Consider the following 16,869-nt stretch of genomic DNA (forward strand, 5'->3'; position numbering starts at 1 on the left):
CTCCTCTTTCGATTTGCAGATTTTAGATCTCTGGTCTATGCCTTGCTCAAGGGGTTCTGTACTGAAGACGTTGAATTCTGCATCATCACGAACTTTGACTCTGTACAAGGACTTTGTGCAGTTTTTCTGTCCATAATTTGTTTGCAGAGTTCAATCAACTTTCACTTCATATCCAAAGTTTGTAATATTATTTGCAGAACATTGCAAAGCTCCAATCACTGCAATGTCAATCCATCTGCAAATGTGTCTTCATACTTCAATGGGTTAGGACTTTTGCACATAAACAATCTGTTATTCTAAAGTTTGGCCTTTATATTCAGGCAGAGTTGATGAAGATGGACCTGGCATCGCATTGAATGAAAATTTCAAATTCAGTGATCAGCCAATCTCGCTTTAGTTTGTTACCATCCATTCACAACTGCGATCTTTGTTTAAGTTATCTGATGAGATCGGATATTCCTAGCTGTAAACACTGATTTCATGAACTCCTTTCAAGCCATTCTTCTGTTTCAATTTTACAAGTAGTTTGAAATTCAGTGGCTCTGTAATAACTTGCTTAGCTCTTTAAAGGTTCTGAAATCGTTTTCTTTTGTATTAATTTTTGTCAAGCTTTATTTTGTATTCAGAAACAACTAAGCCGTTTCTTACAGTAATCTCCTTTTTTGTTACTATCCATTTTTTTTGGTATTTCTGGCCATATCTGTATCCAAGACAATGTAAATGCTTTGCTGGTTCCATATAAGGACTTCAAACTTGTCATCAAGACATGACCCAGTGCCCATTGACAGAGAAATTTAGGGTGAATAACATATAAACAGTTTTTCCAGCTAAAACCAATGTAAGAATGTAAGCTGACTATGTAAGGTATTGAAAGGAGAAAGTTGACCTCCCAAAGCTCCTCATTGGTCACAATTTTTAAAAAAATAAATCATCCTCCATATAATGGGATGATCTATCAAAATATGAGCAGGATGCCACTAAAGTCACAATTATCCACTTATTATTTTCATGTCGTTTCTACGAAGATCAGCGATGGCACAATTTTAAACATGTTTTATCTCTTGGTGTTAAACTGACAGTATCATTGGTGATGGTGACATTATCCAGGTCGACGGATTTGTTGTTGGCTTTTGTTTTTTTAACACAACAGGTCAGAAGCATTTTTAATCTTAATTTTTTTGTTATTTTATTTATAAAAAATACAACATGTTAAGCAGCTTTTATTTTAAATGTCCTTTTTAATAATTTACTTTTGTCTTATGAAATAAAAATAGATCTTTGGTGCACAAACTCTCTAGGTTTAAGCCTAAAACAAATAATCAACCACACAGGAGCTCTCAATTTCTAACTCCTGTGGTTTTCAGATTTTGCAAAGTCTTAGCTCTTTAGGTTTAAGCCTAAAACAAATAATCAACCACACAGGAGCTCTCAATTTCAAACTTCTGTGGTTTTCAGATTTTGCACAAAAAATACCGCAAAAAATGTACTTGTAAGTATCAGAATTCTGTTTTTGCACCGACGTTAAATGGCAAACAAATCTTAAACCGCGAATTCTATTTATCCAGCATTAGCTTCGTTACGCATATTTGGGTAAAAATAACTTCAAAACAGACAGAAATTTAGACAGTTCTCTCTGCCTTAGAAATAATTGACTAATTAATTAATCAGGTAAGAAATTACTCAGATAAGAAAATCTTCACATGTTTTCTATACTTTAAAAACAGAAAATTATATTTTAGTAGGAATAACGACAATAATTATTCAATACAAGTATCGTCTGTGGTTGAAAAATCTTGATTTTGATTTTTATTAAAAAAGTGCGTACACTCATGATTAGCTAAAAAAAAGTTTAGTAACACCCGTCAATATTCGCGTGTTTAATTATGACACCACCAACACTTGTCAGTATGTAATACTTCAAGTAGTCAGTAATTCATAACAATACACTTCTTTTCAAGTGTAACACCTAGTACCTTATCTCATGGAGGTTACTGGCTAACAGAAACCATCAAAGACCTACAATTATCATATGTTACTTCATATGTTACTATGGAAGGTGTAGTAACAACAGTCAAATAAAAACTCAATGAGAGTATATTTTACTGTACAAAGATGTCTGGTGCAGCAGTCATTAAACCTTATTTTGTTCGCGATCCGCCTGAACTTGTTTTTTGTTCCACAGATATATCTATATCTAAAAATATAGCTCGTTATTTTATTTACATTACTAGAAAACTTCTCATAATAAATTCCAGATTGCGTTAAACAAGGTTAAGGATAATAGTTTATAAATCATTTCATTATATTGGTTTCTTCTCCTACTATGCTGTTCTTGATCTGGTGACTAAAAGGAACCGGTTCAAACAGGACTCTGACTCGATTCTTCGCCGTAATGAGTCGTTTAAAAATAACGAATCGTTCACGAACCGAAAATCTCCAACAATAACTTGCGGAATATTTTTTGAGGCCAAATAACTTACTTTACGTCATTCAGTGCTGATACTCAGTGTGCTCAGCTTCAGTAGCAGAATTCAAGACCGTAGTTATCTGGCTCTACTTTTTATGATGGCCTGAAGTATTATATTAATATAATCATTTGTTTTGATAAAGCACTTTTTTACAATTAAACATAAAACTTTTTAGCACACCTGATTGTTTTAACATCAAAGATTCTTTTAAAACAATTATAAACTTGCTAAGTTATAAGTGTGTTAACAGCTTCAACTTTATGTTCACTGTTGTTTTAGTGAAATTCTTTAGCAAGAGTATATAATCCAGAAACGTCTTTTTCACTATCGGACATCTTGCGTTGAATATTATGTTATGACAACATTTCGAGAGATTGTATATCTGATGAAGGACCACCCTAGGGCTCAGCAGTAAAACTGAAGGACTATAAAGCTAAAACTCGAGTTTTAATACCCGTGGTGAGCACAGCACAAATAGGTATTTGTGCAGCTTTATGCTTAACAGGAAACACATAAATTGTTTGTTTGTTTGTTTTTTTCAATTTCGCGCAAAGCTACTCGAGGGCTATCTGCGCTAGCCGTCCCTAATTTAGCAGTGTAAGACTAGAGGGAAGGCAGCTAATCATCACCACCCACCGCCAATTCTTGGGCTACTCTTTTATCAGCAAATAGTGGGATTGACTGTCACATTATAACGCCCCCACGGCTGGGAGGACAAGCATGTTTAGCGTTACCGGGATTCGAACCCGCGACCCTCAACACATAAATAAAACAGAGAAGGAACCAGCAAGCGTCCCGAAACGTTTTCGTAACATAATATTCAAAACAAAAGATGTGCAATAGTAAATCATTTCCTTGATATTCCGTATTTTCATGCAACAGCTCAAATTAATATGTATGTCAAGATGGCGGGCCTAAAATGCACCTTAATATACAATTTAAAGTGTTTAAAACCCTTATTGAAGAATTATTTGATATGCTAACATTTTGGAGTATTTGTAATGTTTCTAGGAGATTGCGAGAGAATCTTCATGTGTAAAACGTGTATTTATGACAAATTGGTAGAAACATATTCTAAGACTTAAGTTTTAGGCCTGTATATCTTTACTGAATTGTATTGTATTTCTTCAACACTGAAAGTAACAAAGTTTAGAATTCTGTTTAGGTTTCTGTCCCGGGGTTACTAGGGGCGTTTATTAACATTTACACATTATCTTCATTCTTAGCATGAGTTGTTTTAAACTTTAATGGGCGTTATCTTTCAATAAGATGTCATAAAAGCCAGGGTGTTTCCTTTCCAGGTCATTATCCTGCCCTCTAACAACAGAGCTGCACATACGTGAATTGAAAAAAAAAAGTTTTACATTTAAAGTTTGTGAATGTGCAACATGCTTTAATCAATTAGAGTGTAACGCTAACCACCAACTTTAAAAAAACTCGCTTGATAAGTTATGCCAGTTATATACTTATACCATGGATATCAACAGACTTTCATCTACTTTAAATTCACTACCATAAAAGTGTGTACATTTACTTATAAGGAAGATAAATATTTTTCGGGTCAATATGTATAAAACAAGGATTCTTGCATGATGTGGACGAATGTTAATGTACCTTAATCTGACACTGCATGGTGTGGCCAAATAGTTAGTAAGCCTTAATCTGACACAGTGTGGTATAGTCGGACTATGAATCCGAGAGTTGTTGCAAATATTCGCTCCATACTTTGATACAGTAAGTAAGCTATAAAAATGACATTGAAGTCCAAATTTTTGATCAGATAAGAGTAGCCCAAGAGTTGGCGTTGGGCGTTTGATTAGCTGCCCTTTCTCTAATATATCGATTCAAACTTAGGGATGACTATGCGAAGATATACCTTGAGTAGGTTTGCGCAAAATTTATAAAATAAGTAAATAAAATAACATATAATTACATCAGTTCTAAACATTAAAGTTACTTTAACGGAACGAACTCGAAGAAGGAAACACTCAAAACAGGACTGGTTTTGCTAGAGGTTGGCAATGAAAGAGCAAATTAATGTGCTAAGTTGATTCGTCCAGAAAATCCTTTAAAAAGATGGAGCAGGCATCCTTGCATTTATTTTTCTTTATACACGTGCTGTTTAATTGATTAAGTCTCTACAAACTTCCCTGTTCATATTATTGTATTCTTTAGAAAACTGAAGTGTTGTAATTTTATTTTCAGAAATGGTTAGGTTATGAAGAAGCAGCGGTGTAAGTAAGCCCACTCAATCCTTTTATTCAGGGGTAAGGAACCTGACAAACTAAAGGATTTCCGACAAGGAATAATTTAGGAGTTTCAGTTTACTTTTATGCTGAGGAGATATCTTCTGTAGTTGTGTGAAAAAATGCAATATCACTTTCTTGGTTACGAAGAAAATTACAAGCAGTTCCACGTTCTTTTATCTTTTCTTTGTACTGAACAACAATCTATTAGCATATTTGTTTACCAGAAAACTTAGAATTAGATTTCATAATCTCACATTATACCGGTTTCTTAACGTACATGCTTGCAAAATATTTCACATTTTTGTCTAACGATTTTTACGAGGTTATGGTGTTTTATAAATTGAAAAGTGTGGAGTGTGTGTGTGTTTTCTCACAGCTAAGCCACATGGGGCTATCTGCTGAGCCCATCGAAGGGAATCGAACCCCTGATTTTAGCGTTATAAATCCGTAGACATATCGCTGTACTAGTAAGATGGTGAAAATTTGGAACCAATATCAACACTTCATTATGTCTGGGAATGAAAATTCGTGTCACGTTGCACCGATATCTCTCCGTGCCATATCATCCAGGAACAATGATCCTTTTAATGTGTTTTGTATCGCTTGAATACCGTTTCGAAATAGAGAAACTATAACAAGAGAAAGTGTTGAATACTAAAAATGCATTTTAGGCTACATTTTTTTTCTATTTCCTAATTTTTGTCTGTGATATTTGATCATTTAATGTAAAAATACAAGTGCATTTTAAGGTCATCAGATCGAAAGTGTTCAAAAACCGAGGTCTAATAGCTACTGTCTAATAGCCAAATAAATATGAACAGGGATCGAAATTTGTTAACAAACTGACTCTACTTCAAAAGAGCCACAATGTATCAAAACAATGAATTAAGTATAAAAAAATAATATATAAATATAATTACGCTCATCAACAGCGAAATGATTTAAATTTATGAACTAGAAGAAGGAATAAATTCACAAAAGCCGATTACAGAGAAGAATGTTAACAGCTATGTCTAATAGTGTGACCTTAGCGGAAATATAAGTTTTTCGGTCACTTTCTTCATGAAAACGTTAAATAAATATGTACGGTTTGGTTTGTTTTGAATTTCACGCAAAGCTACACGAGGGCTATCTGCGCTAGCTGTCCCTAATTTAGCAGTGTAAGACTACAGGGAAGGCAACTAGTCATCACCACCCACCGCCAACTCTTGGACTAGTCTTTTACCAACGAATAGTGAGATTGACCGTCACATTATAACGCATCCACAGCTGAAAGAGCGAGCAAATTTGGTGTGGCGGAGATTAGAGCCCACGACCCTAAGATTAGGAGTGGAGTTCTTTAACCACTTGGCCATACTAGTTCCAAACATGTACATTTGGGGTGCCTAGTAATAAATTTTATGTCGTGGAAAATTGATTGGATTGATATGTTAACAACAATATGGGAAATTTAACAACCTCCAATATGGATCATAATACAATATAATAATAATATAATATAATAAAATATACATAATAATATAATATAATATAATATAATAATAATAATAATATAATATAATAAAATATACATAATAATATAATATAATAAGATATAATAATCATATAATATAATAAAATATACATAATAATATAATATAATAATAATATAATATAATAAGATATAATAATCATATAATACAATAAAATATACATAATAATATAATATAATATAATAATGATATAATATAATAAGATATAATAATCATATAATATAATAAAATATACATAATAATATAATATAATAACATATAATAATCATATAATATAATAAAATATACATAATAATATAATATAATAACATATAATAATCATATAATATAATAAAATATACATAATAATATAATATAATATACATAATAAGAGATACTATAGACGTTATTTACTCATGCTACAAATTCATATTTTGGCTCCATGCTGTTACCATAAAATTACATTTAGTAGAGTTTAAATAGGGATTTTGAGTAAATAACGTCTACTGTATTCCCAGCCTTGTTTCCTTACTTTTTACGATTCATATTTGCAGGTTTATAATTTTTATTTATCTTTGCTTGCTGACTTGTTTGCTCAATTATGGACAAAGGACAGCTTGCTATGGTAGCTAAATGTATAAACATTGTAATGATAATAAGCACAGTTAGCTGTACAGATTTCACATCATACATAATATTGAGGTTGGCTCCCGAAAGACATCGATTGTTTAGTGTACAAAGCATTGAGCATCTGCATGTTATGGTCATCTAATGTTCTTATATAATTGGCCGGTAATTCCAGTTTTGCCCTGTACTAAAGCTTTTTAAAGAAATACTAGAAGTTCTTAAGAAATGCAGCTTTAAGTGGTATGAAAAATACCATTTACACTGGAATTATAAAAGAAACAAATCGATTTTTCGAAACCACTACGATTTTTGCAGTGCCCTATTTAGTATTTCACAAAAGCTTTAGATGCGATGAACCAAGCTGTTTTTGTTGTAGGCTAGCAAGGAAATAATAACAAGAAGAAAAGTGATAAATGAACCGTTTTGAGCAGATGTTTTTCCCTTGTAAATCTAACATTCATGTTTGTTTGTGCATTTTTATATGTGTAGTCTTAGTAGTCAAAAAGTAAAGGTTTTAAAGTATTGTTTGAAGTGAATCTTAACTGTTTAATGTACTTTATTATTAGAGTATTGTGTAATTTCTCGTGATCATTATTATGAACCACTATCGTGGTCTGTGATACTAAACCTAATCAGCGGTGTATGGTGGTATACAGCATATGTTTTAGTTTTTGAATTTCGCTTTGAAACGACCTAAAAACAATTCAAACGATACGTACACTGAGCAGTAGGAAAGAGGACATATACTTATACTGAGACTGTCAATAAAAATTGACTCAATTATTTCACCAAAGGGAGGTTTACTTTTAACGGCATAGTCTGAAATTCAGCATCTCCTGGCGGGGTTTTCAGTTCTTTTTTTATTAGTCGATCTATGCGAAACCGCTTCACACTGACTTATTTCCCGGGGCCAGTACATCGGTAACATCTAACACATTAAATAAGAACGATGACATTCAAGCTGGGAACAAATTTATTTATGTTTTTATTGTTGTTGTTTTTTTGTGTAAACACTTAATTCCTCAAACTAAATAATCAATCGACCACGTATTATATTAACTTCCTGGTATAAAATGTTAGCGCTGTCTATTCACTACAAAGGTGACTCGTTAAACGTGTTCTAGAGCGGCAGACATCAAGTTACTTCGAAACCGGGTAACCGTATTGTTCAATATTTAGGTTAAGGGCAGACGTTCTTACTCAGGTGGCGCTTGAACCTCATTGATACGACTCTTTTTTTCTCTAATTTATATTGTGCAAAAAGAAAACAGTAAAAATGTTAACAAATTAATTCTTTTTGTTGTTGTGTTTTTTGTCCAAGAGGCCGTGAAAACTGATCAAGGATTTGTTGAGCAGCGCTATTAACCTTGAATTTTATATAAATTCATTGAAATTTATGTAAATAAATGGAAACTCTAATGTTTCTTCCGTTTTTCAATACTTTTTGGTGTTTTCAAGTATTCGTTTCGTGGTTAACACGTGGAAAATTAAATATAAGGAGCTCTGTAGTGGTTGTATACTAATGATAAAGATGAAATAGATTAGTTTTGTTTAGATTAGTTCATAATAACATTCTATAAAGTATAGTGCTTAGCCCTACAGTGGTACAACGGAATGTCTGCGGGCTAATAACCGGGTTTCGATACTTGTGTTGGGCAGAGCACGGATACCCCATTGCTTATTTTTGTGCTTAATTCTAAACAAACAATTTTAGGGTTAATACTAAATAATGCAACTGATTTCATAACAAATTATTTCAGGACTCTATATTAGTTTAGTTAAGACACCAGGTACGTGTACGTGGCCTTTTCTGGCTTTAGGAATATTCACAAGGCTGTCCCGATTTGGATAAGTTATGTGTCTACTTTACAAACCTATTTAGCGTTTTTATTTTTATTTTGTTGTTGTTGCTGTTAAATAAAAAAATAAATCGCTTGAATAAGTTAATTGTGAGTAGTGTGTTATATAACACAGTACATTATTTATGACAAACGTGATTTGATTAGGGTCATTTTTCATAAATTAAAAAAAAGATTACTTTGTCTTGAAGGCAAGAAGAAACTACCCAAGAAGAAACGAGAAATCTCATGAATAAATCCACAAAACCCCGTAATTAAAAAATCCCAGTGTTTAATATCAGCATCGGTTAACCCTTCCTTTTACCTTCGATGATTTCTTTTTCAACAAGACTCCTTGGTTTGACCTGTGACCTGTGCTTCTATCTAAGTTACTGCGAGAGAAGAAGTGATTTCGCTATGTCAAAAACCTCTCTTGTTTCTTGTCCTCTTCTCCATAGTAAAAATCGTAAGAACAGAAAAATTAAAAACTGTCATGAAAGTGCGCTTTTATAGCCTTGTGCACAAATTCTCAATCTCCACACCTCATCATCACGTGCAATATCCTCAACCCCAGTTCACTCCACCCCCCACCCCATCCCTATTAACATCCAATGAGTTGGTGTCGTTAATATAGCATAAATGGTAATGAGTTCAAGCGCAAACAACGAGCGAATAAGAACCTAGGTCAGTCTGGCGCGTGCTGTGCATGCGCTCTTACAGGTTAAAATTCACCCCTTCCCCCAGATTCGTAAGATGAGGGTGAGTAATCAATGAGTTAAGAGAAGTACCAATGTAGGACTTTCGACCATAAGGAACGAAACAAACAAATCTATCGGAGCGTGCGAACAGTTAGACTCTGGTTAGGTTGGGGGTCTGGTGTGAAACCTGCTAACGTTTGAAGATAAACACGACTTACAAGGATGATGTTTGTAACAAGCAGTAAATTATTAGTGTAAGTACTTTATCTGTTAGTCCACATTTCCTAGCGTATATTTATTTTTATTTATCAGTCCACGTTTCTTAATGTATGTTTACCTTTCTTTCCGCTTTATCTATCATGTTTTTAGTTTATAAGAAATTATTAACGTTCGCTGTTTGTAAGCACACACACACACATACACACATATATATATATACTGCAAATATAAATTAATCACCACGAATTAAAGATTATCACACGAAAATGTTATAAAAATCCTTAATAACAATTATCGTTCATCAACATATTGTGAAAAAACAAGAATTGTTTTTTAAAATTGATATACAGATGTAAGAATAGGCCACGCACACATTTGCTAGCATTAAAATTATTATTTGTCATCAAAAATATTATGTATATGATTATATAAAAAGAGAAATAATTTCTTAGATCAATCTGTTTCAAAATATATAAACTTATTGTGATTTTTGAGAAAAATAGATGGAATTTTAATCAATATATTAGAGTTACGAAATGTCTGATATTATCTGTGTAATATGTATTTTACAGACTGATCTCGTATTACTTTTCTGGTATGAGTTTTAAAAGGCAAATGTTGTTTTATCTAAAAAGACGCAGAATGGGATGTTATATTACAAATTATTTTTATTAGGTACGCTCGGAGAAAATGCGCTAAAAATCAAACAAAACCACTCAGGTTGTGAAGCCCCGGCATGGCCAGGTGCTGAGGGTCGCGGATTCGAATCCCCGTCAAACCAAACATGCTAACTCTTTCATCCGTTGAGGTGTTATAATGTGACGGTCAATCCCATTATGATTTGTTAAAAGATAGTCCAAGAGTGGCGGTGGGTGGTGATGATTAGCTGCCTTCCCTCTAGTTTTTCACTGCTAAATTAGGGACGGCTAGTGCGAGTAGCTTTGTGTGAAATTCGAAACAAACCAAATCAGTTTGTAGAATATATGTACATTATAAGTGATATCGCTAGAAATTGTGTAATTATTTTAAACCTAAGACTAAATAAAGAACCAATCACTGTTGTTCACGTGTATTTCGACACGCCTTAATCAGGCTTCTTTTCCTCGACTTCTTTGTAAACGGTGCACAAAGTGAAATAAATATGTATGTAAAACAAACACAGTATAGGCTTAATAATATGTCTGATGCTTATGTTCTACCGTATTCTTATGTTCTTAATATGTCTGATGCTTATGTTCTCTTATTTCGTTTCCCTGTTTTCCTTGTGGTATAAATGGTAACCGATATAACATGGTCATTATGAATGCAAATTATCGTCAGACTTACTTTAGCCAAGTTTTCGAGCCTCTCAAATGGTTAATCGTGTACTGTCTGTTTCACGTGACTGGATCAAAATCATATTTGTCCTTCTTCCCTACTACCTAGTTAGGTCACTAATTCCTATTTGTTCCACTGTTCGCTAGAGAATAGTATGGAGAAGTGCACGATTCATTTGTCTCTGTTTCAAGGTGTATCGAAAAACAAAACAAAAAAATATTGCGAGCTCATGAGGTACAAATTAGAGCACGATCTATTTAAAGATCGTTTTTTTAGCACCTGCTTACATACACAAATGTAAAAAAAAAACTAGCCTAGTAACACATTTTCTAATGGGTGTAACGTTTGGTTTGGTCCTTATATCAGAAAAGTTTATAAATTTGAATAAATTATTCCTCACATTAGAAGTAAAGTGCAAATATAAAGATACTGTATGGATAGGACGGATTGAAATCAGAGTAAATACTCCAATCAAAAGTACACAATTACCTACCATTTACCTCTTCCAGTATATTCTGGCTGATTTATTTATTTTTGTATATCTTCCTATCATGGCTACGAATCTATTTCTTTTCCTGTATCACAGTATCAATTTTCAATTGCTTCCCGCTGGTACAGCCGTAAGTCTACGGATTTACAACTCTAATACTTCCAATGAGGCTTTGCTATAAGAAAACACACACATCCATTTTCAATTAACCTATCTATACATGAATTATCTAACTATAACACTGTGTAACACAAATTTTGTTCCTGGATAGTATGTGTTATTTCTTAATTGCTTATGTTGTAAAAGTACAGAAAATGGCCATTATTTCCTTCAAACTTTGATTTTGTGACCTGGATAATGACATTTAGAAATTAACCTATTTCTATGTAAAAACGGGCAAATTTGCACATTTTATTTACATAAGGTCTGAATAAAACAACATATGAATCAAGATTTGCATGTATATATACTAAAGTTATACAAAAATGTTTAGAAGTGAGTAGTTTTTCGAGATTTGCGACTGTAATGTAAATCACTTTCACGTATCAGACCCCAAATATAGTCTCCCCTTATGTTTTCGTTATATGCTCCTTGATAGCGGCGTTCAAAGTCCAGTATATCTTGCTGGAAACGTTCGCCTTGCTCCTATGTTCTCCTTAAATTTATCAAGATGAGCATCAAGGATATGGACTTTCAGGGACATCCTGCAGCCCATTTTGCCGTAGTTCTTCACCAGAGCCTTAACCAGTTCCACATAATTTTCGGCCTTGTGATTGCTCAAGAAACCCCGAACCACTGCGACAAAGCTGCCCCAAGCGTTTTTTTCCCTTCCTACTAAGCTTCTTGGAGAATTCTGTGCACTCCAGGATCTTATTTATTTGTGGTCCAACGAAGACACCAGCTTTGAACTTTGCCTCAGACAGCTTAGGGAAGAAGTCTCGAAGGTACTTGAAGGCTGCAGACTCCTTATTAAGAGCTGTGACAAATTGTTTCATAAGACCCAATTTTATGGGCCATGGTAAGAACAACACTTTCTGGAGGTCCACTAGTGTTGCTCGCACTTGACATTGTGTCTTCCCACAGAGAACTCAGTCCGCTGTGGCCAGTTCTTCCTGTTGTAGTGTACTGCGGTGTCCCTGCTGTCCCAAAGGCAAAGATAACAGAGAAACTTGGTAAAGCCTCCTTGGAAACCCATCAGGAATGCCACCATTTTGAAGTCTCCGATAACCTCCCAGCCATACTCATCATGCTTCAAGGCTTCTTGCAAGGTCTTGACGCTGTTGTATTCCTTTTTCACAGAGCACTTTTTCGCTCTTATTTTGATAAATTGGCTACATACATAGCAGAATGCGTCTGGAGAATGGTTGCAGCTTCTTGATGCCATCTCTGATAAAATCAGAGGTGTCTGTGTGTTCACTTGAGCATCTAGAACTAAACTGTAGTAGTGAGTGGTGATCCCCTGTATATATATATATATATATTACTATGAAAAGTTCTAGAAAATTCTAAAAGGTTCTTAAAAATTCTCGTAAATTCTACAACATTCTAGAAAGTTCTTAAAAATTCTTGTAAGTTCAAGAAAATTCTCTATCAGCTACTCAGCACTAAATCTACCTGGAATGTCCTGGAAAATGGGTAAATTTGAAACTTTCATTACATAGGTCACAAAAGCAAAATTTGAAGAGAAAATAGGTTTTTTCCATTCACTTTAGGATTAAGCAATTTTTCTCGAAATAACGACTGATATAATTTCAAAAAAGCATTCGCTTAGTCAATACCCAGGGCGGTATATGTTTTTGTTTTAAAGATTCGCACCGTCACAAACGTTAAATACAGCCAGGTATTTAAACAGCGTTAATTGAATAAAGTAATAACACAATATATGAAATCATTGTTTGCTTAGAATATTTACACTAAACGAAGGCTATCTCTAACTTTGAAGGTGGCCAAAAGCACCCATCTCCACTCTTTAAGTATTCTAATCAAATATTACGACGGACACTCTTTAAGAGCAGCCCAAAGTTCATTCAATCTCGTGGTAACAGGACACAAACCAAGGTCCCTTGGACTCACAATATGGCACGGTAACCATTAGACCACACCCAACCACAAGACTTTGAAAAACGGATTCAAAACCTTACATTTTGTCTCAAAATTTGTTGTTATTGTACTTTTTCAAACCCATAAGTAAGGACAGTTTATTCATTTATTTATCCCTTCAAATTGATGTTTTTATTTGAAACCTTTAAGTTTTACCTGTTGTGTACGTTCTTTTCTTTTCAGGCTTGGTATGGTCAGGTAAGCAGGGTCCTTAACTCTTAATCTGAGAGAGTCGCGAGTTCGAATCCCCGTCACACAAAACATACTCACCCTTGCAGCCGTAGGAGCGTTATGAAGTCACGATCAATCCTACTATTCGCTAGTAAAAGAATAACTCAGGAGTTGTCGTTGGGTGGTGATCACTAGCTGTCTTACACTGCAAAATTATGGAGGGCTAGCGTAGATAGCCCTCGTGTGGCTTTACGTGAAATTTAAAAACAAACAATTTTTTTTTTCGAATCAATTGTAAATTTTTCGAGACAAGAGTTACATCTCGCTCTCGGCCCGGCATGGCCAAGCGTATTAAGGCGTGCGACTCGTAATCTGAGGGTCGCGGGTTCGCATCCCGGTCGCGTCAAACATGCTCGCCCTTTCAGCCGTGGGGCGTTATAATGTGACGGTCAATCCCACTATTCGTTGGTAAAAGAATAGCCCGAGAGTTGGCGGTGAGCGGTGATGACTAGCTGCCTTCCCTCTAGTCTTACACTGCTAAATTAGGGACGGCTAGCGCAGATAGCCCTCGAGTATCTTTGTGCGAAATTCCAAAACAAACAAACATCTCGCTCTAGTAGCCTAGAAAACAAACTCCATCTAACGAACAATTTAAAGAATAAATTCCATGAAACTTTACAGAAATGCTAAATATGGATTCCAATACATCAGTTCAGAGAGGAATTGAACCCTAGATTTTGATGTGGTAAGTTGTGAGCTTACCTTTGACCTACTGTAGGACAAAGATACAACAAAGCGATTTTGTCCCTCATACATTTGCCTGCTATTGTTACCACACTTGAAAATTCTTCTTTATTTTTTTATTTTTTAAACCATTACAATTTAAAATTACCATATACTCCTCCAAAACCTTTCCTTATACTAGATCTGTCACTTCTAGACATGATAGTGTCGTTATGAAAAGAGTAACACTTCTGTATTCTTCGATTAATTTAATGAAAAATTAAGTAACACACGTGGATCTTTAAGTGGTTACATATAATGCCCTCCAGTGTCTCAGCAGCAACTGTGAAGCCTAAAAACACTAAAAAATGGATTTCAATACCCATGGTGGGCACAATACAAACAACTTTATGATTCAAACAAATATATTATATATACATTTATATATATGTATATCCATATAAGAAAACACCGAAGAATGTTTGCACGTGCTATTCACACTGGAAATATTTTATCATTTGATGTTTGTTGTTGTTTGTTTTTTTATTCGCTTAATATTAGTTTGTTTATTTCGTACATCCGACTCAGAACATTGAGAACAGGAGTTTTGTTGTCAGTACAGTTCCAGATTTGAAAACTTTTGGAAACCGAATGAACACAGAGCCGAATGTTGTAATTTATCCAGATTCCCTATGAGAATATTGTAAAAATGCTATTGGACAACCTGTCTGTTTACTACACAGCCTGAATAAATATCCAACTCGCCATGTAATGACTTCTATCTTTATAAAGCTGCTGTTAGGAGCCATTAGACACAATATGGACTTCAGGACAGCAATTGAAGGAATTAATAACAAATAAACAGTAAGAAAGTGACTTCATGAACTTCCTCTAAGGTTGGTAGACCGTGCAACACCTTGAGATACTGTATCTCTACCATATCGAAAGACTCGTGTCTAGAGAGTCAGACAAAAACAATAAAGTCCAGTGCAGCAAAGTTAAGTATGGCTGTTTCCGGTTTCTTGTTCAATTTTATATTGGAAGGGCATCAGAATGAACGGATACAAATATTTCAATGTTCTTTGGGTGTGAGCTTTAACAAATAGTGACGTAGAAATCAGCCCGTCCATGTGACTTATCGTGGATAATACTGGACCAGTTTTTCACTGAAACAGGGTAAATGTCCTATGTTATACTACCTGAATTCTAATAGTCTACCTTGAACAAGAAGCTATGGAGGCCACGGATTGGCTAATACAAAACCTTGATTTAAATCCTATGGAATACCTCTGGAATCTACTTGAACTCCATTACGTCTTGTGCCAATTGATCAGAACTATTCCTTACGAGAAAAATAATAACCACAATTCTGTTCTCTGACCATTTAAAGATAATTAAAAGAATTGTTTGTTTAAGCAGTTTTCACAAACATAAAACTATACATGAATTTCTCTGCTGTAGTACCAATTAAATAAACTGAAAGTCTCAACAGTCCGTTAAGCTCTAAAACATATAAATTTCCTTTTTATTTGTACGTAGGTGAAAATATAATTAGAAACAGCATTTGTATAGCCTAGATTTTAGACTTTATTTAGGATTGCATTTTTTTACAAGCAGCCAAACTCGTTCTGTACAATTTATCACACGCACGTTTATGTTGTTGTTTTTTTAAATTTATTTATTGTTCAACTTTTTAGCTCATGAAGTGTAAGGACTGTGTATTTCCTAAATTCATAATCACAGCAGGCCAGACTTGGTCAGATCAGAAACTCTAGCTGCTCTGACAAAAGGCAGATCCATTACTTTATACCATAAGATAAGGAAAGTTATATGTTGTGTAATACTTAACACATTCCATCTGATATAGCTAATCGGTCGTCAAGTTATGCGTTGTGTGGTACGTAACACATTCCATCTGATATAGCTAATCGGTTATCAAGTGCATGTCGTTTCTTTGTCCCCCTTTCTGCTACTTACTTCTTGACATATCGTTCAATAAACTGCCTCTCACTAAGATTACTTGAACTTGATTAGTTTTGCAACTTAAGACTATATTAATTAAAATAGTTAAAACCGTGTAATATTTTAGATTTAATTACCTCCTATAATAAACGCCATGTGTCCCAGAAATTAAAATTAGGCCTTAATATCACTTCTCTCCCCCACCCCACCCTAATGTTTTTCCAACGAGCATTTTTTTCTTCTATGCAGTTGGCTAACTTTGCCAGCCGCATTTAGAGGACACTGCAGTTTGTTCGTTGTGGGCAAATTCTAAACATTACGCTGTTAGTAATTTTCTTCGTGTATACTGGTTATTATGTGAAACATTTTTATTATCTGTATAAGACAAGATTTTACGGCACAAAACAAACAGTTTAATTTGTATTTTGTATATTTCTTTGTGTGCAATACAGTTCTTGTTATTGTGTAATGTTTCTGAATAATATTTTAGATCGTT

At 34.2% G+C, this 16,869-nt stretch overlaps 1 protein-coding gene across 1 annotated transcript in view; it reads left to right on the top strand.

Moving 5' to 3' along the window:
* The first annotated feature begins 9,379 nt into the window (after positions 1 to 9,379).
* Positions 9,380 to 16,869, top strand: part of LOC143249636 (salivary peroxidase/catechol oxidase-like) — a 38,770-nt gene continuing 31,280 nt past the window's right edge. Inside the window, exon 1 of the mRNA XM_076499866.1 lies at positions 9,380 to 9,645. Coding sequence (XP_076355981.1) covers positions 9,614 to 9,645 — 32 coding nt within the window. The 5' untranslated portion in view covers positions 9,380 to 9,613. The remainder of the gene's footprint in view (positions 9,646 to 16,869) is intronic.

The sequence above is a fragment of the Tachypleus tridentatus genome, chromosome 4 (genome assembly GCF_004210375.1).
Source record: "Tachypleus tridentatus isolate NWPU-2018 chromosome 4, ASM421037v1, whole genome shotgun sequence".
Taxonomy (NCBI): domain Eukaryota; kingdom Metazoa; phylum Arthropoda; class Merostomata; order Xiphosura; family Limulidae; genus Tachypleus; species Tachypleus tridentatus.